This window comes from Ascaphus truei, chromosome 7, assembly GCF_040206685.1.
Source record: "Ascaphus truei isolate aAscTru1 chromosome 7, aAscTru1.hap1, whole genome shotgun sequence".
NCBI classification, from domain to species: domain Eukaryota; kingdom Metazoa; phylum Chordata; class Amphibia; order Anura; family Ascaphidae; genus Ascaphus; species Ascaphus truei.
Window position 1 is genome coordinate 17,975,300 of NC_134489.1, and position 23,919 is coordinate 17,999,218.

General features: G+C 44.9%; 1 protein-coding gene across 2 annotated transcripts in view; it reads right to left on the bottom strand.

The window, feature by feature from the left end:
- Nucleotides 1-976: 976 nt before the first annotated feature.
- TSPEAR (thrombospondin type laminin G domain and EAR repeats) overlaps nt 977-23,919 on the bottom strand; it is a 60,306-nt gene continuing 37,363 nt past the window's right edge. For both annotated transcript variants that reach the window (XM_075607133.1, XM_075607132.1), the window contains exons 8-12: nt 22,767-22,953; nt 21,151-21,380; nt 9,660-9,847; nt 4,164-4,265; nt 977-2,374 (exon numbers count right to left, since the gene is read on the bottom strand). In XM_075607133.1, coding sequence (XP_075463248.1) covers nt 2,221-2,374; nt 4,164-4,265; nt 9,660-9,847; nt 21,151-21,380; nt 22,767-22,953 — 861 coding nt within the window. In that variant the 3' untranslated portion in view covers nt 977-2,220. The remainder of the gene's footprint in view (nt 2,375-4,163; nt 4,266-9,659; nt 9,848-21,150; nt 21,381-22,766; nt 22,954-23,919) is intronic.

The window sequence follows — 23,919 nt, forward strand, 5'->3', positions numbered from 1 at the left end:
CAGGACATGCTTGAAAACGAGAGGTAACACTCAATGTATTATTTCCTGGTAAAAGATTTGATAAATAATATTATTAAACCCATGGCAGGTTGAGCTTGTGTACAGTGAAGGTGAAATCTCACTGACATGGAACCTTGAAAGTTGACACCACTTCAAATTAACACAAGTTCTCCCCAATAAACTATTTTTGCTGCTTCACAAAAAGGTGAGAACGAAATAATCAGTATAATTTAAAATATTTTATTGCCGAGTTCCTGTTAAATACATATAAAATCTGGTTACGAATCCCAGCCATACTCAGAGCCGACGGCAGAAAACGAAAAATAAATACCTCAATAACATTAAAAATAGTTACTCTCATTTTCGAAATATGATATAATATGTCCATTGATTTTTACAATATAAATATGAAATTAAAAAAAAACAAACATATATGTAGATATTGCTAACCATAGAATTGGTGCCTTGAAATCCCCATAAACAGTCAGATATTACTGAATCAGGGTTAATTGAGTGCAGAATATCAAAGTCTCTCGGCTGCAAAAACTGGTTTATCGAAGACCTTAAAGCCTATTTAACTTTTAGAGTGCTCTAATGACGTACCTAGAACGTCAGAGTACCTTGACACGCCAGAGACCCTATTGATGTACCAGGTGCATCATGCCACAAATGCTCCTTTTCTAAGGCATGATAGGGCTAACCATTCCAATGAAGCAGTTGGTCGTATCGAAACTAAAGTGGAGCTCTCTCCACTTTGGTGTCTATCTACAAGGTGGTGTGGATTTCATGTGATCTGGAAACGTCTGAGGTCCAGTGGCAACCTGGAGTCGTCGGATCTAGAGCACTGTAAAGGTTTATTCAGTGAGCTGGAAGGTGTCTTATGGCAGAAGACAGTTTAGTGAATATAGACTCAAATCTATGCTGTTTTCTGCACTATTACTGAACTTTGATATACAATATATATATATATATATATATATATATATATATATATATATATATAGAAACCCAATGGAGCTATAACAGTATCCAATTTAGTAAAGAAAGTATAGCAGTGGAATATTGTTTTTTAGTCTGATAAATCTGCTGGGGTTTATTGCACCCGTATGGCATTGTTTTGCAGCCACGAGATAATAATGCCTTTAGGAGAGGAAAGAAAAGTGGAGAAAAAAAGATAAAAGGAAATGAGAAGAAGAGACAGAGATGAAAAAAATCGGAGAAAGACAAGAGAATTGACATAAATAGAGGATGGAAGTTCAGCACATGGCCATACGACAAAGCAGCCCGGGGCTGTAAAATGGGGGCTAAGCGGATTATGCACTGAACTTTCTGTACATGAATACAAAATATGTTTAAATAATGGCACCAAAGATATCAAAGCACCATAGATGTATAAATTAGCATCACAAGTCTATTACTTAATTGTAGAGGTTCTGAATAATCCATAAACAGTACTAAGCAAAATGTCACACACTGTATTCATGCAAGGGCTTTTGTTACATATAAAAAAAACTCCCCAAAAAACAGAATGATAGGGTTAGTGGAATGTACCTCTTGAACCATAAGAGAGTATCTAACAGCTGGATTCTTGGAAGGGAAGAAAGCAAATCAAAGCCCTTTTGACTTCCAGTAATTGACTAAGTGAGGCAGCCTATTATCACATCAGAGGAAAGTCCCATTAACATGTGAATTTATGATAGATCATTGTCCCAGATAGAAAACAAAATACTAAGAGCTTTTTTTGATGAAACTCTCCCAGCTGCCAAGTTGGTAGAATGATAGTGCACAAACACAGCACCCGTCTCATTAAAAATCCCATTTCAACCGTAAAAAATTTTTTTCCGCTTGCTATATCTGGTGCTCTTTTTTTGCAACCTGAAAGACATTGACAAAATAAGCTGTATTCTCCCATGAACTATGGTGGAATGGAACGTTCTAAGATTTGCCTTGCCGCTGTTTCCCTAGACAGGTTCAGTGTAGCCATGTTGCAACAGCTTTAGCCAATCAGAGAGCTCCATTTCGGAACATTCTACTGTATGCAAGAATGTGGAGTAGGCCACCTTTATTGATGGAGCATTCTGATTGGGTACTCTCAGCCATGATTTTTATTTTAAAACACCGGGCCTGCGCTGTTGATACTAATGACTGGAGGATGTCAGTAGATGAACTGGACTGTTTCCCCATGGCTGTGGCTCAGTGCTCCTGTGGTTCCTGTGGCTCTTAGAGAGTCTTCAGTTTCAGCACCCTGGAGGTGGGCTCCTTCGCACTGGAGTACATGATATAGGAGCCCATGGTGGTGTTAAAAGCTTCCCAGTCGCGGCAGCCGTACGTGGGAAGGTAATGAGCCGCAACAAAGCCCTCGTACCCCTGCCACCTGTAACAGAAAGGATCAAGATTTATCAGTAATCATCCCTCTTAATTACTCTGATTATAAGAATCCCTATTACACCTCTTTACCTTGATTTGAGCCGCAAAGGACCATATTTACTAAGCAGTGTTACTAGACCTGTCACCAGCTTGTATGGGGCCCGAGACACAAATGGAACCCAAGGGAATAAGCAGGGGGGAGCCTGAGGAGGGAAGATCCGGTGCAACAGCAAGCAGCCAAATGACGTCAGATCCACAGTTGAACAAAGTAGCTTTATTGGTATGGACACACAATAATGAAAACAGCAGGCTGCAGCACAGCCTCCTCCTCTAGTAGAGCGTGAAACGCGTAGAGGAGGAGGCTGTGCTGCAGCCTGCTGTTTTCATTATTGTGTGTCCATACCAATAAAGCTACTTTGTTCAACTGTGGATCTGACGTCATTTGGCTGCTTGCTGTTGCACCGGGTCTTCCCTCTTCACTTCCATACACTCATCTTGCCGGATGCACGCTGTGGGAAGGGCTACTAAGGAGCTACAGGACCCAGGACAGAAGAGCTGACAGGGGTAAGATTACCGTCCTTTACCCCTGAGCCCCGACCATTCTAGTGGTCCCACGTTGCTCTGTATGCCTCCCTTTCAGCCCACTTACACTCTTTGAGTGTGTTTACCATTCGGCGGGAAGCCTAAAGATCGCATGACAGCAATTCACTCCGGGAGCCTGAGGACCAGGGAGAGGGACCACCTTCTTCCTGCATTTCTCCTAGAAGAGGCTCGACCGATCGCAGAAGTCGCAACCTATTTCCAGTCGAGCCCAACTCCCGGGTTTGGCTGGGCGGGCACGGGACAGTTGTCCTGGCGCTCCCCCTGCTGAGGCCGGTCCTGTGCTTTACTCCATTAGACACCATCCACACCAGAAGACACCTTGCAGCCTTGAACACCGGAACATGTCTTCTGGAGTAGTACTGAATTGTAAATAACACCCCCACCCCCTCCCCGGCCCCCAATCTCCCTAAAAGACCAAAGTGAATTAATGACAGCCATGTGTTTCAGAAGTTAAACATGGGAGATTAATGTCTGCTTTTTGCCTCGTAAAGCACCCGTTTAAAAAAAAGATTTGTACATAATTCTTCAACGTGTTTAGCAAACATGATGCACTGAAAATGGTTTCCATCACAAAACGTTTGAGGAAAAACTAAAAGATCTCAATATGGGCAGCTCGCAGGAGAGAAAGGAGAGGGGGGCATATGATAAAAACGTTCAAATATATTGAGGCTTTCAAAAAAGGTAGAGCAGGGAAGCATACTTCAGAGAAAGAGAAGTGTTAGAACAAGAGGTCCTACTCTGAAACAAAAAGGTGGCAGGCTCCAGGTAAATTACTTCACCGAAGGAGTGGTGTATTCTTGGAATGGCCTGCCAACAGAGGTATTAGAGGTTAATAAAGTAAGTTAGTATTCATTTTAACATGGTACCCTATAAGCTTGTGCATTACACAGCTTTTCAGCACAGGCTGTAAAGAAATCTGGAATCAACAAAAAATCTCTAGTCTAGATAATGGTTATAAAATTGTTAGGATTGGGGCTGGAATATTCACTGGCAGTGGAGACGTGCTTTTACTATCTCATTTTCTTTCTTTACAAAAATGAATTATTTCTCGTAGTTTACACATAAATTCCTTTTTATTTGCTTAAGGTTCCCGGGCACCGTTTTACCCTACAGAAACACCACTGTCTGCCTCCCATATTCCCATCATCTCACTGGTCCTTATCCCTCCATCATTAGAATACACCAAATCGCACCTGTATATAACACTGTTGACGGAGAAGGAGCTGCCATCGAAGGAATTTGCCACGACCAGGAAATAGTCGTCTCCCACCGTGAAGAACTCCCAGTCCACAGCACTGAAAGAAAGGGAAAAAGTGACAGATTGGGTAAAGATGCAGAGAGTGCGGGCACTATTTAGAAAGAGGAATGTGGATCGAGTTGGCAGTAAGTGTAATCGTATGAATGGTATCTGAGTTTCTTACATCTGTCGCTGGTCTCTCAGGCACATTGGTTAATGCCACCTCAGACCTGGTAGAATGAACTGATGCAACGTTTGGCATATCCTGTTATTACTACCTATACCTGCTCCCCTAATGGCTCCTATATCTACTGTACTCCCTAAAAACTCCTCTCTATACTGCTCCTACAGCTGCTCTCTATAATTCCCCCCTTAAAGCAGCAATACTACTGTCCCCCATCTTTTTCATTATTATTTGTATATGTAAAGCATGTGACAATGTATCATTCTGCATTCTTACCTAAGCGGGCAGTCGTTTGGCGCTCCTGTTATATATCTGTAAAAATCCTGATTATAGTGGTGGGAAAGAAAAGTGTCCCTATTACGTGGCACTAGAGAGAGAACACCCTAGTTAAAACTTATATTTTATTAGTAAATTAAAATAAACTGTTTAGCCAAAATCACATACATAGAACAAACACAAAATAAATGGATTAAAAGACGGAGAGGTGTGGTGGGTTGTTTAATGGGGATGTGTTATATATATTCCCTCTTAATTAAACCTTAGTAAACCCTAGACCTATGTGGTCTTTGGCAGCATATCTCAAGACCCCTAATGACAATGGGGTATGTGTAGTGGAAATGTAAACCTATCAGTTATATGTGGAACAAGGTTGCAGCAGTTGTGGCTGAAATGAAGCAGCAAAGGCACCTTGATTGCTGCAGGGCTACATTCTATTTGTCCATAGCAATATGAAATGCCATGGAAGCCCCTTGTAGCAATCAGGGTATAGATAAATAAATATGTCTTGTGAAATGCTAAGCAGAGCTGTGCTTTAGCAGACCGAAAATGAAATCAGCCACTTATGACTCGGACATACTCAACTGCATATACACTGTGTATCGAGATATAGAATGCTGCCCTGAAGTCTGAGTGCTCTTGCTGCCCAATGCTGCTTCATTTCAGCCACAACTGCTGCCACCTTGTTCCACATATAACTGATAGGTTTACATTTCCACTACACATACTATGTATGTGATTTTGGCTAAACAGTTTATTTTAATTTACTAATAAAATATAAGTTTTAACTAGGGTGTTCTCTCTCTAGTGCCACGTAATAGGGACACTTTTCTTTCCCACCACTATTGACTACCTCATTCCCTGTGTGCACCACCCCTCTCCACTGTTTGGCATTTCCTTCCCTCTCTGTGCTTGAGCAGAGTTCTCTGCTGCATTCATCTGCTTGCAGACTCTATTGTCCACAAAAATCCTGATTATGTGCCATACGTCAGGGGGGGCGTAAAGTTTTTAACTTGCGCCCCCCCCTGCCTGCTTACCTCCCAGCCATAGCAACGTGACCCCACAGCGTCATTTGACGCCGGTTACCATGACGATGTGTCGCCAAAAACCAGGTAGAAGCTGCAGAGGCCTCGCGCAGTCCCCATTTAATTTGAATGCCTTGGGGGAGAACGTGGGACCTCTGTAGCCGCTTTGTCCCCCCCCCCCCACTTGGAAATTCTCCGGCACCCCCACTTTGCGCACCCCTGCCTTACATAATGGCTGCTTCAGTCAGTGTAACTCAGCAGCTACAACGTATCCTTATATCAGGGGTACGCAAAGTGGGGAGCGCAAGATTTTTCTGGGGGGCGCTGCGGTTGCAGAGGCCCCGCGCTCTTCCCCATGGCATTTAAATTAAATACCGGGGGTTCGCGTGAGGCCCCTGCAATGTCTCGTACCTCGTCTTCGGCAACACGCCGCCATGGCAACGCTCCGTCAACGTGACGTGACGTCATTTGACGCAGAGGACAAGGAAGGAGGGGGGTTTGAGCCGGTAAGTAGAGCAGGCAGGGGTGCGCAGGGGGAACAGTTTGTGCACCCCTGCCTTACGGTATATTATTATGGTAACATTATCTATTGTTACAGTTTGCAGCTCAAACTGCCGGGAAATTTGGAAACAACTTATCCCAAACAGGAAAGTGTTGCAAAGATCTAGCCCTGCTGGGGAGGTGGGCCAAAGCCTCCTATAGAAATCAAAGGATGCTATAAAACTCATTAACAATGGCATTAAAAGTTGAATAACAATAATAAAAAAAATAGAGTAAGTATTATAATACTACAGAACAGATTCATTTTAAAAAAAAAAACCCATATAAGATTTCACATGTTTTGCTGCTTTAACTGCCCCTATAATCACTCTACAACTCTTCCCCTAACTTCTCTTATAACCACGCCTTCTAACTACTTCTATAACCACTTCCTATACCCTATCCCCTACATTTTTCCTTTAACCGCTCTCTAACACGCCTGCCCTTGCTGCTCCCGCAATACGTCACAGAATCCTCTGGCAAAACAATTGTTTAAAAGTAAAGCGTTATCACCGAGAGCAGAGGTAGCAATCTGACTATACTAATGGCTCTGCTTCCAAGAACTGCCGCTGTTTGTTTCAATGGCAAAAAATAGCTTGCTGTGAGACTCCCGCAGGGCTATGATTTATGTAGTTACTGGTCGGGATGCAGAGATGCAGTAGTTCACGACACTAGCAAACCAAGCAGATGCTCAAACCACTGACCCGTATTCACAGGGATATTGGTATTTAAAGCTAGCCGCCTAGCCTAACTGGCAAGAAAATTGGAGTAAACCAAAAAACAACAGTGCATCAAAAACCTTGTGTGCAATTTGTCCATGAAGTATATAAAAGTGTGTTTTAAGTATGTGGACATACTCACGGGACAAAGAGAACTAACTAGTTATCACTAGGTCCAGAAGCGTCAGGGACCCAGTAAAGACCCCCATATAGGAGCACTCAATATCACTCTAAAGGAAGAGATATATATAGGTAATGATGATAGGCTACGGAAGTAAGAGATTACACCAAATAAGTCATATGAGTTATATAATAGTTAAAAAAATCTATTTTATTAGTATAATAATTGTAAAATAATGGGGATTCAAATATGAATACACCAAAGTGTGGAGGAATCCCGCTAATCCTCCTGGTCAGAGGATGGATATACTTGAGACACAAATGAACCTGAAAGGATAGATATATCCAAGGGACAGGGTTATACACTTTCCACAAAAAACACAAATAAGTGGCCAAGAAAGGTCACTAAAAGTCCCTAAAGATTGCACTCATTCCATAGTATAATGTATATCCAAAAGTACCAGTTAAATAACTAGTACCAATAGTATGGGAGTAAATATGTAGACCAACTGGGAAAATAACCACATAATCTAAACTATAGCTTGACAAACAGTTATAACAACTTTAATACATAATAAAATGAAACGAAATGCATAAAATTACAACTTAATTACAAAAACTAAAAAGATCCCCTTGTGGGTGAGATAGGAACAGTAAGGTGATAATAGGGGTTAATATGACCTATACTAGTATCCCCATGGAGTATGTATATGGAGAGGATGTCCAAAATATATTAACACGGCTAAATAAGCCTCACCATACCTATATGCAAAATAGTAGCTATAGAACATATGGGAAATCCCATACTATTGGTACTAGTTATTTAACTGGTACTTTTGGATATACATTATACTATGGAATGAGTGCAATCTTTAGGGACTTTTAGTGACCTTTCTTGGCCACTTATTTGTGTTTTTGCGTATTGTTTTCCCTCTGCACCGTCTCTATTAACCCCTTCTGTGAGGTGAGCAAGGTGTTTCTGTGTGTTCTCTAATACACTTTCCAGCCTGGTGTCTGGTATGTGGTGTATAAAGTGCCCCCATTGCGAGCGTTACTAGTACACACTACTGAAGGAGCTCCCCCAGTGGGTTCTGCGAGGAGATAACTGTGCAAATAGCACAGGCAGGTGCTCCAAGCACAGGCTTGGTTTTTTCATGTATGCTGTGCACCGCCATTCAGTCTCCGTAGCCTAATGTGCCCCCCCCCCCCTTTTTATTACAATATGGGAACCAGGAGATCTCCCAGAGTGGAAGTGGGTGGAGGTGCTCAACTCCAGCCCTCAAGCCCACTTAACAGGTCAGGTTTTCAGAATATCCCAGCTTCAGCACAGGTGGCTCAGTCTGAGACTCTGATTGAACCACCTGTGCTGAAGCACGGATATCCTGGAAACCTGACCTGTTGGGGGGCTTAAGCACTCTTAAGATAGGACGATTTCAAGCCAGAATCATAAAGATGTTATATTCTCTATATACATATATATGCCGCATGTAACTGGTTAAAATAAGTAATTTAGTATTAAGTTAGAAGTTATATTGGAAAATGATTAGCTGCCCCTGCAAAGATAAGGAGATAAATCAGTCTGAAGACAGGCAGGTGTAGAAATGTTTTATGTGACTTAAGAATCTATCTTGTTTTATTAAATTTCCATTGTGTATAAAACTTGGTATTTGTAATGTCTTCTGAGTTGAATAGCACAGGCTCATGAGTTTGGAATCAAAGGTTAGTTAAATAGTTAGTTAGTAAAACAATACAATAGAGGTTGGTCTGAAAGATTAGGAACACAGTTAGTCCTATATTTACTTAGTAACCGAACAGGGGAGTTTTGTAAATCAAAGGAAATATTGCTAAATGAAGAAACCGTGTTCTAACGTTGACGATTGACTAAGGACATTGGTCTGACAGCGGGAAAAACAGGTGATTGCTGGGTTAAGGATAAGTGTATAAAAGATTGTACTTGGATGTGTAGAATTCAGAATCATTATCACCAAGCTGCAGCTCAATCATTTAACGTCAACCAAGCTAAAGGGTCTCCACTCTAGAACCCAATTCTATATGTATGCCGGAGAACCTGTAGTAACGGACTGAAATGATGCTGTGAAAGATGTGTTCTATTTGTCTCTGAATACATTGAAAAATGAACCGGACTGTGGACTATTTGATATATCACTAAAAGGTAGGACATTTATTTGCACCCATCTAATGGAGCAATTCTTCAGCCTGGGGTTGAGCACCCCTGCTTTGACGTGCTAGAGGGCGGAGTGCTTGAAAATGATTGCAGCTTCAATATATGTTGCTGGTCAGAATTGCATCTTAAAGGGCGAGTTCCCATCTTTTTACATACTTTGAAAGGGTAGAACACAAGAATTACCAGCTGCTAACAGACCAGCATGCTCCAGCCGTTTTAAAATGCATAATGCTATTAAGGGTAGCATGCATTCCAATGTAGGGCAATACTGAGCCGGCAACCTATTTAGGGACAGCCTTTTCATTCTTCTGCACTGAGCTTCTGCAGTGTGAAGCTGAAAGAGTTGAGTCAATGGGTCTTTCTCCCCCATCAATTTAGCAACCCCTGGTCTGACACCCGATACCTGTAGGTGAGAATATCCTGGAACCTCACAAAGAGCTGCCCCGTGATGTTCAGCTCGTATATGGTTGAGTTGATGACGTATGAGTTTTGCAGCGTCTGATCCCCCACGTTGTAACTGTGGCTGTTGGCAACCGCAAGGAAAAAGCGATCCTGGATTCTGAAGAACTCCCAGTCTGCTGCTCCAAAGGTCTACAACGGAGGAAGGGAGGCTGGTCAGACATGCAAAGGGACTGTGGAGAAGGGCAGGATCCCTCAATCCTTTGTGAGCCACTACAAAGGGGCATTTTCTCATGCTTGGGCCATCATGCCAACAGTGTTTAAACTAAAATACTAAACCAACTAAATGTATTCTTTCAGGGAGATATTGTTGTTGGTATCTTTTATTTATTTTAAAAAAAAAATCATTTTAAACATAGAAAGTAAATAATAAAAAATATACCCAAAAAGATGATTAGTTAGAAAAACATTAAGCTTAATAGGAAAATGAAACTTCTACATTACCCAAAAAATTCATATAAATGGGTTTTGAAAATTCTCATACCTCTTACACAAAATATCCCACTCGCTATACATTTACAAATACAATATAATATGTAATATATTGTGTATGTATTGTCCCGATAGATAGATAGATAGATATTAGATAGATAGATAGATAGATAGATAGATAGATAGATAGATAGATAGATAGACCGACAGACAGACAGACAGACAGACAGACAGACAGACAGACAGATAGACACAAAGGAAATAAAAGGAACCCCCAAATCAGCACCATGTACCAAAAAATAAAAATGATTTATTACACAAACATTTAATAAATGTTTTTCAACCTGTTGGTGTAATAAATCATTTGCATGTTTTTGTTACACCTAGAGTGCTCATTTAGGGTTCTTTTCTTTCTTTTGTTATAATATTCCACGATTTAAAGCTCCTTCAGAGCAAATATTGTCCTTCATCAAACTTATGCTCTGATTATTAGGTACTGTAATTATCAGTCTCCTGAGCAGTTTCCCTTTTTTGTAGGTAGGTACACACACACACACACACACACACACACACACACACACACACACACACACACACACACACACACACACACACACTAATATATAAACAATATATAGCCCCCTTGCAACATATTCATATATACATAGGCAATATAATATATATATTGGTAAATAAACAACTTTTAGTAGTGTGTAGTCAGCAAGCTACAGGGGGGACATCATTACCTGTGTGCCTCACAGAAACACATACCCTTCCCTCAGCACCATGCACCATGCACCATGCACCATGCATACCCTTCCCACTGTGCCATGCACCATGCATACCCTTCCCTCACCACCATGCACCATGCATACCCTTCCCTCAGCACCATGCACCATGCGCCATGCACCATGCATACCCTTCCCACTGCACCATGAACCATGCATACCCTTCCCACTGCACCATGCACCATGCATACCCTTCCCTCACCACCATGCACCATGCATACCCTTCCCTCACCACCATGCACCATGCATACCCTTCCCTCAGCACCATGCACCATGCACCATGCACCATGCATACCCTTCCCACTGCACCATGCACCATGCATACCCTTCCCACTGCACCATGCACCATGCATACCCTTCCCTCACCACCATGCACCATGCATACCCTTCCCTCAGCACCATGCACCATGGATACCCTTCCCACTGCACCATGCACCATGCATACCCTTCCCTCACCACCATGCACCATGCATACCCTTCCCTCAGCACCATGCACCATGCATACCCTTCCCACTGCACCATGCATCATGCATACCCTTCCCTCAGCACCATGCACCATGCATACCCTTCCCTCAGCACCATGCACCATGCACCATGGATACCCTTCCCTCAGCACCATGCACCATGCATACCCTTCCCTCAGCACCATGCACCATGCATACCCTTCCCTCAGCACCATGCATCATGCATACCCTTCCCTCAGCACCATGCATCATGCATACCCTTCCCTCAGCACCATGCACCATGGATACCCTTCCCTCAGCACCATGCACCATGGATACCCTTCCCTCAGCACCATGCATCATGCATACCCTTCCCTCAGCACCATGCACCATGCATACCCTTCCCTCAGCACCATGTATCATGCATACCCTTCCCTCAGCACCATGCATCATGCATACCCTTCCCTCAGCACCATGCACCATGGATACCCTTCCCTCAGCACCATGCACCATGGATACCCTTCCCTCAGCACCATGCATCATGCATACCCTTCCCTCAGCACCATGCACCATGGATACCCTTCCCTCAGCACCATGCACCATGCATACCCTTCCCTCAGCACCATGCACCATGCACCATGCATACCCTTCCCTCAGCACCATGCACCATGCATACCCTTCCCTCAGCACCATGCACCATGCACCATGCACCATGGATACCCTTCCCTCAGCACCATGCACCATGGATACCCTTCCCTCAGCACCATGCATCATGCATACCCTTCCCTCAGCACCATGCACCATGGATACCCTTCCCTCAGCACCATGCACCATGCATACCCTTCCCTCAGCACCATGCACCATGCACCATGCATACCCTTCCCTCAGCACCATGCACCATGGATACCCTTCCCTCAGCACCATGCACAGCAAGAATAGAGCACAGTACATGAGCGATTCCAATATGCAGTTACTGTAGTACATAGCTTCCTACAGTTAACAGAAGAAGGTCTACAGCAGGGGGACTCAACTCCAGCCCTCAAGCACCCCCAACAGGTCAGGTCTTCAGGATATCCCTGCTTCAGCACAGGTGGCTTAATCAGAGGCTGGGGTGGAGTGGGGGTGACTGTGTATTGGAGGTGGGGGTTATTGTGTATTGGGAGTGGGGTGACTGTATATTGGGAGTGGGGGTGACTGTGTATTGGGAGTGGAGGTGATTGTGAATTGGGGTGGGGGGGCTGTGTGTGCATTTTGGGATGGGGAGTATTGAGCATATGTAGGAGAGAGATGTGGAGTTGTGGGAGAGAGGTGGGGTGTGTGGGAGAGAGGTGGGGTGTGTGGGAGAGAGGTGGGGTGTGTGGGAGAGAGGTGGGGTGTGTGGTGTGTGGAAGAGAGGTGGGGTGTTTGGGAGAGAGGTGGGGTGTGTGGAGAAAGAGAGGTGGCGGGTGTGGGAAACAGAGGTGGGGTTTGGGAGAGAGAGGTGTGGTGGGAGACATAGAGAGAGATGGGGGATGTGGGAGAGAGCAGTGTGGGAGAGGGAGAGAGGGCTGTAGGAGGAGAGGGGTGTGGGGGAGAGAGAGGGGTGTGGGAGACAGAGAGAGGTGTGGGAGAGAGAGAGGTGTTAGAGGGAGAGAGAGAGAGAGAGAGAGAGAGAGAGAGAGAGGTGGGAGAGCGAGAGAGAGAGAGGTGGGGGAGAGAGAGAGGGGATGGGAGAGGTGTGTGTGAGAGAGAGAGAGAGAGAGAGAGGTGGGAGAGAGAGGTGGGAGTTTTGGAGATAAAGAGAGGGGTGTGTGGAAGAGAGTGAGAGGTGAGGTGGGAGACAGAGAGAGATGGAGATGTTGGAGTGGGAGAGAGAGAAGTGGGAGAGGGAGAGAGGGCTGTTTGAAAAGGAGAGCGTAGTGTGGAGGGGAGAGAGGGGTGTGGTGGGCAGAGAGAGGTGTGGGAGAGAGTGAAAGGTGGGGGAAAGAGAGTTTGGGAGAGAGAGAGAGGTGTGGGAGAGAGAGGTGTGTGGGAGGGAGAGAGGTTGGGGGTGTGGGAGGGAGAGATGTGGGGAATGTGAGAGAGAGGTGGGGGTGTTGTTGAGAGAGAGGTGGGGGTGTGGGAGAAGGAGGTGGAGGTGTGGGGGAGAGAGAGAAATGGGGGTGTGGGAGAAAGATGTGGGGAGAGAGAGAGAGGTATGGGTGTGGGGTAGAGAGAGGAAGAGGTAGGGGTGAGACAATTGGGGGGAGTGTGGGGAAGAGAGAGAAAGAGGTGGGGTGGGAGAGAGAGACGTGAGGGTGTGAGGGAAAGGGTGAGAGGGAGGAATGAAAGGTGATGGTGTGAAAAAGGGATGGGGTGTGTGAGAGAAAGAGTGGGGTCTCGCAAGGCCACTGAAACTGTGGGGGGGGGGGAGTGTCCAGTGTAAACTCTAGTTCTGGGCCCTGGGAAAGCTAACCTGCCATAGGACAGGGTGCAAGTTGACCTGTAAAGAGAGGTGTGTGTGGTTGCCCAGAGGGAGGTGGGTTGTATTTGAATTTGGTTGGTACACTCATCGGATTGGTTGGTAGGAGATCGGATAGTGACTGGGGCAGGAGTGGCCAACTCCAGTCCTCAAGGGCCACCAACAGGTCAGGTTGTAAGGATATCCCTGCTTCAGTACAGGTAGCTCAGTCAGTGGCCCAGTCAACGACTGAGCCACCTGTGCTGAAGCAAGGATATCCTTAAAACCTGACATGTTGGTGGCCCTTGAGGACTGGAGTTGGCCGCTCCTGAGCTAGTGTATGGCCAGTGTTTGTAAGTGTTACAGTTGGGAGGGAAATAAACACTGGGTGAGAGCAACGTGATATCAACGTAAACTATAGGGGTTACGTTTTCTTTACAAAAAAGAGAGATAAGGAAGGGTAACACGGGTAATGTATAGGTTATATGTTTGTTCTATGTCATGAAAAAAGGGGGGTGGGATGAAAAAAAGTAGTCAAGTACACCCAAAAAATAAAGCAATCAAAAGTAACAAAAATGGTTATTTAATGACAAAAAGAAGTCACAACAGCAGCCAACATTTCGGTGCAGCCGGCACCTTCACCAGGGATTTTTTCATACTACTGCTATATGTCACAACATGTCAAGGGGCGGGTGATCCTGGCAGCAGGTGAGCTCCTTGGGGGGGAGGGCAGTGTGCAGGGGCCAGGTACTGCACGGGGACGTGGCAGTGATGACAGCCACTGGGGTGGTTACGTGTTAGTAGCTGGTGTGGTACGGCAGGATTTTGGTTTTATGTATGTGGGGTGCCAGGTCCAATCCTGTTGGTTTGTTGCCTTGTATTATATTAGAAATAAATGTAGACAATTCAACCGAATACATGCCAGCGTGTTTATTAGTTTGGGTGGGTTGGTCATGACAAAAATGGGACCTTCGTACTTCAGCAGGTCATGCTGTGAAACCCCAGCAAAATCATTGCTGCAACCAATCCTTAGTAATAAAACGCCTAAAATAGTATGTGCAGCGCTTATACTATAATGGGTCCATCAGACAGGGTAATGCTGTATGCTTTGTGCATTATAAACCCAATTGCTGTCAGTGCCGCCTTACGATGTATACACAGTACTCTCTAATGACTACATATTGAATGGTGTTAATGCAAGCTGCGCTAATTTTGCCATTACAGCCTCTTAGTAGTCATAGATTTTAGTTGAGCAATTAAGAGCCTGAATGTTCAATTTCTTTTCATTAGCTATGTGCATTTGTTATCTAATCACAATTGAGATAAAAGCAGAATGATTCTTCCATTTGCATTTTAACTGCAAAGCGCAACATTTTGCCATTTTTTTTTTAAACCTACAAAACATACGTTTTACTGGGGCCACTAGCTGGGGGGTTTGTTTTTTTGGGGCATGGCATCACTCCGTAAATATTGCCCTTTATCGCCCTCCCAGGGCGTACTTTAGAAAAATATGTATATTACTTTGCATCTTCGCAGAAGAAGAAGAAAAAAAAAACTGGTGAAAATAAAATTAATTAACTACAAAAAAAATGAATACTAAGAGAAGATCTGTGTGAATAAAAGACAGACTAATTAGCAACGTTAAAGCACAAGTTTGCTCTTCTTGCCATTTTTATGAGTTTCCTCTTTTTTCAGTATCCCTGAACCAGGTAGGGGCTATCTGCAGCGGATCCATTAACCCCTGACCTGCAGTGAACCTCTGGTTTTTGATCAACGAGAAGGTTTGTCCTGCAAATATCTCAGGAACCCCCGGGGGGCGCCGGTTAGCTCTGGGGGACCCCATCGGTTTAAAAAAAAAAAACCCAAAAAAACTTTGCGTGGTATTGCTGCTTTAATCCGACATTTCGCCAGTTGTCACGCACTGCTGAGTTCTACAAGACTGGCCTCGGTATAACAAGGATTGATTATTGTTATGTGGAAAAGCTCAGCTATTTAATTGATTTCAATTACTTTGATGGGAAGAAGACATCGTTAGGCAGATCGCATCTCTATAACGCTGCACATAGCCGAATAATACAGCTACGGGCGCCAAGACGTTATGATGTGTGAGGGATGTATCAGGTGCAAGCAGCAAATTTTTGTTATGTTTTTTTCTGTGTCAACTGAATATATCACAGGGAAGACGATAACAAGTGGTCACTGCCATAGCACCATATATATGAATCTTCATGAAATCCGCAGTGCCCATTCCTGATCTTTTTCTATATAATTGTATAGATGCAGTGTATGCGTCTGTAATAGATCAGGGTAGAGAAAGGTCCCTGGCCCCATAGAGACAATCTATTTGTTTGGTCGGAGGCACAGGGAGATAAAGTGACTTGCCCAAGGTCACAAGGAGCCGACACCGGGAATTGAACCAGGCTCCCCTGCTTCCCACTCAGTGTCAATGTGTCGCCAGAGTCGAATCTTCTTCATTGCAGACATTTGCTGGAGTCAGAGACCGACGGTGTTTAATACATCTTTCTCAACTACTCCCAAGGAGTGCTGCATTGACCTTTTATTGTATATATCGCAGTCTCCTCTGGCAGTGACGGGGTTATCAAGTCTCTAACATTTTGTGCAGATATGTTAGAGAGATTTACACCAGCTTAGACCCACAGAAGGGTTTTTGCTGCCCAATATAAGGGAGAAGAATGACAGCCCGAAATCTGATTCATCCCACTAAATAATATATTGTAGTAGAAAATAATATAATAATATTTAACGTCACCTATTGCTTAAATTAACCACTTCCCAAAAAGCAAGCTGAAGTTAATGTAGCATTGCAATTGGATGGACATGTACAGGCAAAATAGCTTGCTAAATCAAAGGGGCTCAGTTTAGATTTTATTAATATTATCCCCCCCCCCCCCCCTTTAATATGTGCATCAGTACAATCCACACAATGATAAGTAATTAGCTAAGTTGCCGATCAATCCGTTCTCCTGTGATCGATCAGCGAAGATTCAGCTCGGGGGTTCACTAAATGGCTGCAGAGGAGTATTGACTCAGTATCTGTGACACTGTAAATGGTTGCAGTAGAAACACAAAAAGGCTTGTTACATTGTAATGCATTACAAATGTCATTCAGAGTTGTTTAAAAAAAAAAAGAACAACGTAGGATACTGCTTGGTCTGCAGGTTTAAGTCCCTGGCTGTTCTGGCATCTCCTTCCCCACCAGAACCCCCCACTGGGGATATGCATGTTTGAGTCAATTTGGCACGCCGTGCATTCTCTACTTTTTATAAATTACCGGGGGGGGGGGGATCGGAAACATTTTTAGTTTTTCATTACTTATTGTTTTTGCCACATTGCCCGAGCCAGGGACACAGGAAAACAGGCCCTCCCTTACGTTCACAAGAGCCTGACCCAGATCAAACTCCTCTCCCTGTGCGATGGGGGGCGGGGGGGGGGAAAGAAAGGAGATATATTTTGACAGCAGTTTCCCCAAGAGGTTAATGGAAAAGTAATTGTTCTATCTCCGCTCCGGTCCACACGCTGTCCCTTTCGTAGCCGCGGAGATATAAAGTAACCACAGCAACTGAGAGGGCCGCCAGGCGACCCGTCCCTGGAGAACATTGGTAGGAGCAGCACTCAGGGCATTGCCAGCGGCTGAGTTAATGCCTTTCCTTAAACAGCCTGGAAAAACAGTTGTCCTGTGGCCCCTCTGCGACCTCTTTAGTGCTGGGGATTACTGCACTGTATGTAGGGGCACCTGAGATCAACATAAGCGTAAAACACATGCTTCTGCCTTGCAATGCATTGTGGGTCCCTTTCCCCCTGAATGGATGCTGGAGGTATTCACAATGCATTGCCTAATGGGTCTTTAACCCCCACCTTTCCTTTTACCCTTCTATAATGATAGGAACAAAGAGGTTTGACAGCAGATACGTACAACTTGGCCAACCTAGTCGGACCATTTTCCTCTCTGCTGCAACACCTCAGACCGACTTGATCCCTGGCAGTAGTATAGTATTTAGGATAGTTTAATGTCTATCCCAAGCACCTTTTAATTCCCTTACTGCAGGGGTTCTCAACTCTCCTCAAGACCCTTCCCACCCCAACATATCAGTTTTAAGAATATCCCTGCTTCAGCGCAGAGGTGGCTTAAGCAGTGGCTCAGTCAATGACTGAGTCACCTGTGCTTAAGCAGGGATATCCTTAAAACCTGACCTGCTGGGGCCGGGGGGAGGAGGATCTTGAGGACTGGAGTTGAGAACCCCTTCCTTACATTATTAGCCATTACCACCTCTGTTAGAAGACAATTCAACAAACACAGCACCCTTTCCTCCCCTTTCCTCCCCTTTCTTTGCCTTTCCTCGCCTTTCCTCCCCTTTCCTCGCCTTTCCTCCCTTTCCTCCCCTTTCCACGCATTTCCTCCCCTTTCCTCGCCTTTCCTCCCTTTCCTCCCCTTTCCTCCCCTTTCCACGCCCTTCGTCCCCTTTCCACGCCTTTCCTCCCCTTTCCTCCCCTTTCCACGCCTTTCCTCCCCTTTCCACGCCTTTCCTCCCCTTTCTTCGCCTTTCCTCCCTTTCCTCCCCTTTCCTCACCTTTCCACGCCTTTCCTCCCTTTCCACGCCTTTCCTCCCTTTCCACGCCTTTCCTCGCCTTTCCTCCACTTTCCTCGCCTTTCCACGCCTTTCCTCCCCTTTCTTTGCCTTTCCTCGCCTTTCCTCCCCTTTCCTCGCCTTTCCTCCCTTTCCTCCCCTTTCCACGCCTTTCCTCCCCTTTCCACGCCTTTCCTCCCCTTTCTTTGCCTCTCCTCGCCTTTCCTCCCCTTTCCTCGCCTTTCCTCCCTTTCCTCCCCTTTCCTCGCCTTTCCACGCCTTTCCTCGCCTTTCCTCCCCTTTCCACGCCTTTCCTCCCCTTTCTTTGCCTTTCCTCCCCTTTCCTCCCCTTTCTTTGCCTTTCTTCGCCTTTTCTCCCCTTTCTTTGCCTTTCCTCCCCTTTCCTCGCCTTTCCTCCCTTTCCTCCCCTTTCCTCGCCTTTCCACGCCTTTCCTCCCCTTTCCACGCCTTTCCTCCCCTTTCCTCGCCTTTCCTCCCCTTTCCACGCCTTTCCACGCCTTTCCTCCCCTTTCCTCCCCTTTCCTCCCCTTTCTTTGCCTTTCTTCGCCTTTCCTCCCCTTTCTTTGCCTTTCCTCCCCTTTCCTCGCCTTCCCTCCCCTTTCTTTGCCTTTCCTCCCCTTTCCTCGGCTTTCCTCCCCTTTCTTTGCCTTTCCTCCCCTTTCTTTGCCTTTCTTCCCCTTTCTTTGCCTTTCCTCCCCTTTCCTCCTATCCTGCCGCCCTCCACTTTAGTAGACGACCTCTTGTTCTAGCACTTCTCTTTCACTGAAATCAGCTTCTTTCCTGTATTTTGTTGAAACTTTATGTATTCAACAGGTTCTAGCACACCCCCTCTCCCTTCTCTCCTCTAACTGTATGTACATATTAAGATCCTTTAGTGTTTCCTGACACGTTTTATGCTGCAGACTATGCACTATTATCCTTTCTTTGCACAATCTCCAATTGAATTTACTGTTGCGGCCCCTTTAATTCTCCTACATCCCCGAATTTTTTCGGGATGTTTTCCGAATGTCACGCACTTTGCCGCGTTCATGCCGCATTCATGGCGAGACAGCGCTAACAGCGCTAATACAATGAAACTGCCCGCGGCGCCTAAAAATACCGGAACGTGTCGCACCAAACACTGCATCTGCCCGCGGTTTTAAAAGTCGCGCTGAAACGGCCGCACGAGGCTGAAGGCGGCCGCCACTGTATGGTCTCCACACCTGAACACAGCACTCTACAATAGGGAGGTCTTAACAATGATCTATAAAGTGGCATCACCACCTCTCTCGTTCTGCTTCCAACACCTCTCCCTATACAACCTAGCATCCTGCTGTTTTCCCCCATTCCTTGCCTACCTTTACATCAGCTGAAATAATGACTTCAGGTCCCTGTCCTGTATAGGAGTTGACATTATAGTGCTATTAACCTTGTATTCTGCCTTTGGATTTGTGCGACCCAAGTGCATTTTCTTGTTGTTGCACTTGTGGCATTAAATTGTAGTTGCCACACTCTTGACCATTCCTCTAATCGACCTTAATCATTCATCATTTTTTTGACCATTCCTCTAATCTACGGTACCTTAACCATTCATCATTGTGTTTACCCCCTTGGAGTGTCAACCCTGTGGCAGATCTCTGTGTCACCTGCAAAAAGGCTTACTTTCCCCTTCCATATCATTTGCAGTGTCACTGAAAGATATTAAAGAGCATCGGTCCCAGCCCAGCTCAATTAGGTACTTCGCTAATCTCCTTCTCCTCTGAATTGGCTCAATTCAGCAGAACGCTCTGTCGCCTCTCCTTCAACTCAGGGGTGCGCAAACCTTTTGCCTTGCGCCCCCCCCCTGCCTGCCCTCCCCCGCTGCTCGAGCCCCCCCTTACCTGGTCCGAAGCGACAAATGACGCCGCCAGGTCATGTGATGTCACATCACTTGACGCCGCATAGCTATTGAAGCCGACTGAGTCACGATAAGTGAAGTTGAAAGGCCTGGCGCGGTCCCCTGGCATTTAAGTTAAATGCCTTGGGGAAGAGCGTAGGGCCTCTGCAACAGCCGCCCCCCACCCCAAAAAAAATCTCGTGCCCCCCAGCTTGCGCACCCCTGCATCTACCAATGTCTTATCCATTTCACCACTTTAGAGTCCAATCCCAAGCATTGCATCTTGTTGATCAGTCGCCTGTGTGAGACAGTGTTAAAGGCCTTACTAAAATCTAGGCAAGCAACTGCTCTACCCTGGTCTATTACCCAGTCCCAAAAAAATCAATAAGGTTTGTTTGACATGATCTCCCCCAGTACATCCATGCTGCCTGGCAACGTGTAAATTGCTGGAGCATATTTTTCTTTGTGCAGTGTTTCCATAAATATCCCCACTACTGTCGTCAAGCTCGCAGGTCTCTGGGTATCTGCCTCTTCACTACTTCCACATCTGTGAAGTGGGATTGCGCTTGCTCTTGTAGAGTCCTATAGATCTACAGCTGTCCATAGTGACGGCTTAAAAAGTTCAGCTAATGTTGTTACCAGCAAACCCCTTTGCAGAGGCGTGCGTATTACTGCTGCTCTCTACTCCAAATGCAGGCACTTCCCGAAGTCAGGGGGTTAAATACAACATTAAGGGCATTGCCGAGAATGGCTCGAACCGCTGCTTCGTCATCTATAGAATTAGCCCCTAAGAGTTTTTCCATTAACTGATCACCGAAGCTTTCCTAAGCTATGAAATGGACCACACCAGATTCTTCACCGTGAGAGGGGGGTGAAGGAAAATGTGCTCACCATGATAGATTGGAAGAGTCTGAACGAGCTCCCTAGCCAGATGTAGATATGGGAATGGATGTTGGTGGATGTCCCATTAAACGTGTTCGCTACAACCAGGAAGGAGTAAGGTCCGATACGGAAGAATTCCCAGTCGTAGGCCCCTGAGGTAGGAATGGTCTGGTTGGTTTCGAAGAGCCCGGTGCTTGAATTCCATTTGTAAATGACGCTGTTGATGTTGTGATTATTTCCTGGAAGAGCAGAGACGGGAACAGTCAGGACGGATAATTCTGCATGAAATGTTATGGAATATCAAAAAAAAACATGATCTGAACAGCACAGCTCTCAAATACTTTATTACCAAAATTGGAATATTTTAGCCCAAACTGGCAGACCATGGGCCAGCACTCAAGATCGGTTGCTGTATCCACTGTGCTATTTTTCTAGTATTGATAAGAATTTGCGATGCTGTATTGAGCCAATATTAACCCTTGCCTTTAGATGGCACCTGTAAGTAATTGAATTATCAGCTGATAATTGAGTGCATTTTAATTAGGAATTATTTAGGGCAACCCAACCAGCCCACAGCTGTCATGTGCCAAAGACTGAGACTTTTCAACAACAAAAAAAAACATTTAAATGGGATAATTCAGATTTCAGGGACCGAGAATCCAATAAAATCTATGACGTTTTTGGTGCTGTGAATGAGTCAAACTGTTTCCTACCGAGTTAGCCCACCTTCCGATCAGATAGATACCTATTCTAAGTGAGTAGAACAAGCTTGTCTCACAGTATTATCATGTGCTTGACAATTGTTTGTTACCTTTTAGCCGTCACTAAAGTCAATTCTTGCTGTGTGGAATTGGGCTTTACATACTGGTATGGATGTCTAGACCACTTTCCCCCCTGCGCCCCCTTGCCTGCTCTCCCCCCCTGCTCACGCCCCCCTCCTTACCTTGTGTCCGGCGTTCAATGACGCCATGGGGTCACATGATGTCATGTTGCCATGGCAACACAACGTCACCCTACAGCATCATTTGATGCCATGTTGCCATGGCGACGCGTCACCCGAAGCCACCGGAGACAAGGTAAGGAAAATTACAGAGGCCTCTCGCGATCCCCTGGCATTTTATTTAAATGCCTTGGGGAAGAGCGCAGGGCTTCTGTAATCGCCGCGCCCCCCACTTTGCGCACCCCTGGTCTAAGTTTTATAGTGTATCTAAATGTAGTGAAAGGCCTCACTGTGTGCACTTAAGTGTCTATGTATCAACATAGAGAAAGTGTGCTAATAAGTTACGGCATATGTAACAGTTTCCTACCTCTGATGCAGAATGGTAGACTTACACTACTTCATGGAGGATTTAATGGAGGACTTTGGGGGCACATAAAAGACAAAAAGAATGGCTCACAGAAACGTAGAATGTGATGAATCTCATAATAATATGTGCACCAGGTAAATCCACCTCAACGCCTCCTACTGACACCCCCCCCCCCCCCAAGGTGCAAGCTAGAACAGACATCGCAACATTGGAGCAAGTTCTTTTTATACATGGGTGCTGGATGAAAATGTTCTGCTTTTGCTGAGGGTTACAGAGACCCTCAGTAGATATCATCCATAGAGATGGTGGATACCATACCTTCTCTGTGGTTGGCAATGGCCAGGAAGGTTTCCCCCTCTATGTGGAAGGCCTCCCAGTCGCGGGCACTGTGTGTTCTTATCATCTGATACTGGAGAAACTTCAGTTTCTTGGGATTCCATTTGTAAATGACTGAAAACTCCTGTCCATCTTCATTCTTCTCAAAGTTGGCCAAGGCTAAGAATATCTTAAATGAAAGGCAGACAGCTCTTCACGGCACATATACATGACATTGAGATGTAAGCAGCACTGGACTTGGTCATCACTTTGTTGATGTGTTCTATATACAGCTACAGTACATATAACCTGGTTTATCAGTGTTCACTCCTTGAGAGCAATCAACCGTCCTGATTTCCAGTGCAACATGTACCTATTCAAACCCGTCTTGATGCGATTTAGAGCCACGTTAGTGAAGTGCCAATTACAGAAATCTTGAAAACCCCAGCCTCTTGAAGACTAATCATAAAGAAGTGATTTTGCTTCTTTGAAACCCAATATTTCTAAATTAAACAATGCTAAAAAAAATAAAATTGGATTATAGTGAAAATCAGCAGGTAAACAGCAATTTCCAAACGAAATTCTCAAACAGAATTTGACCAATACCAGAGCAGTGATGGAAAACAGGCTACAACAGAACGGTACCGTTTGGACGTATCTTACCTACAAAAGTCCACAACAACCGAACAAGTCGTATATTCTGTTATTTTAGCTGAAAGTCGTCTTAGTGCTTCTAATACAAAGTTCAATAGTTAACCTATTACGATAAGGCCTTTTCCAGCTGGGGGCATCTGTATGCAGAATGATGGGGGGAGCATGTATTAAACTCCAAGACTGGGAGTAATCTGGTGTTAAACTAATGCAAACAATGCATTTTTATCAAAGGGAAACCCCTGTTGCTTTTAATAAAAATTCCTTCTCTTTGATAAACCTGGAGTGTTTTTTTTTTACTCCATCTTTGTCCAAGTTCTTCAGTGCAGAGATTTCCATAAATAGAGCCCTGAGGGTATTGTTATTAGGCACATTCAAAAAGCGTAATATGTGCCAATAGTTCAATGAGTCACAGCAGGAGATGTATCAACGTAACTGCTGGCGTTAGCGTCAAATGTATCAAAGTGTTTCTGACATTTCACGCAAATTGTTGGCCAGAAAGGTT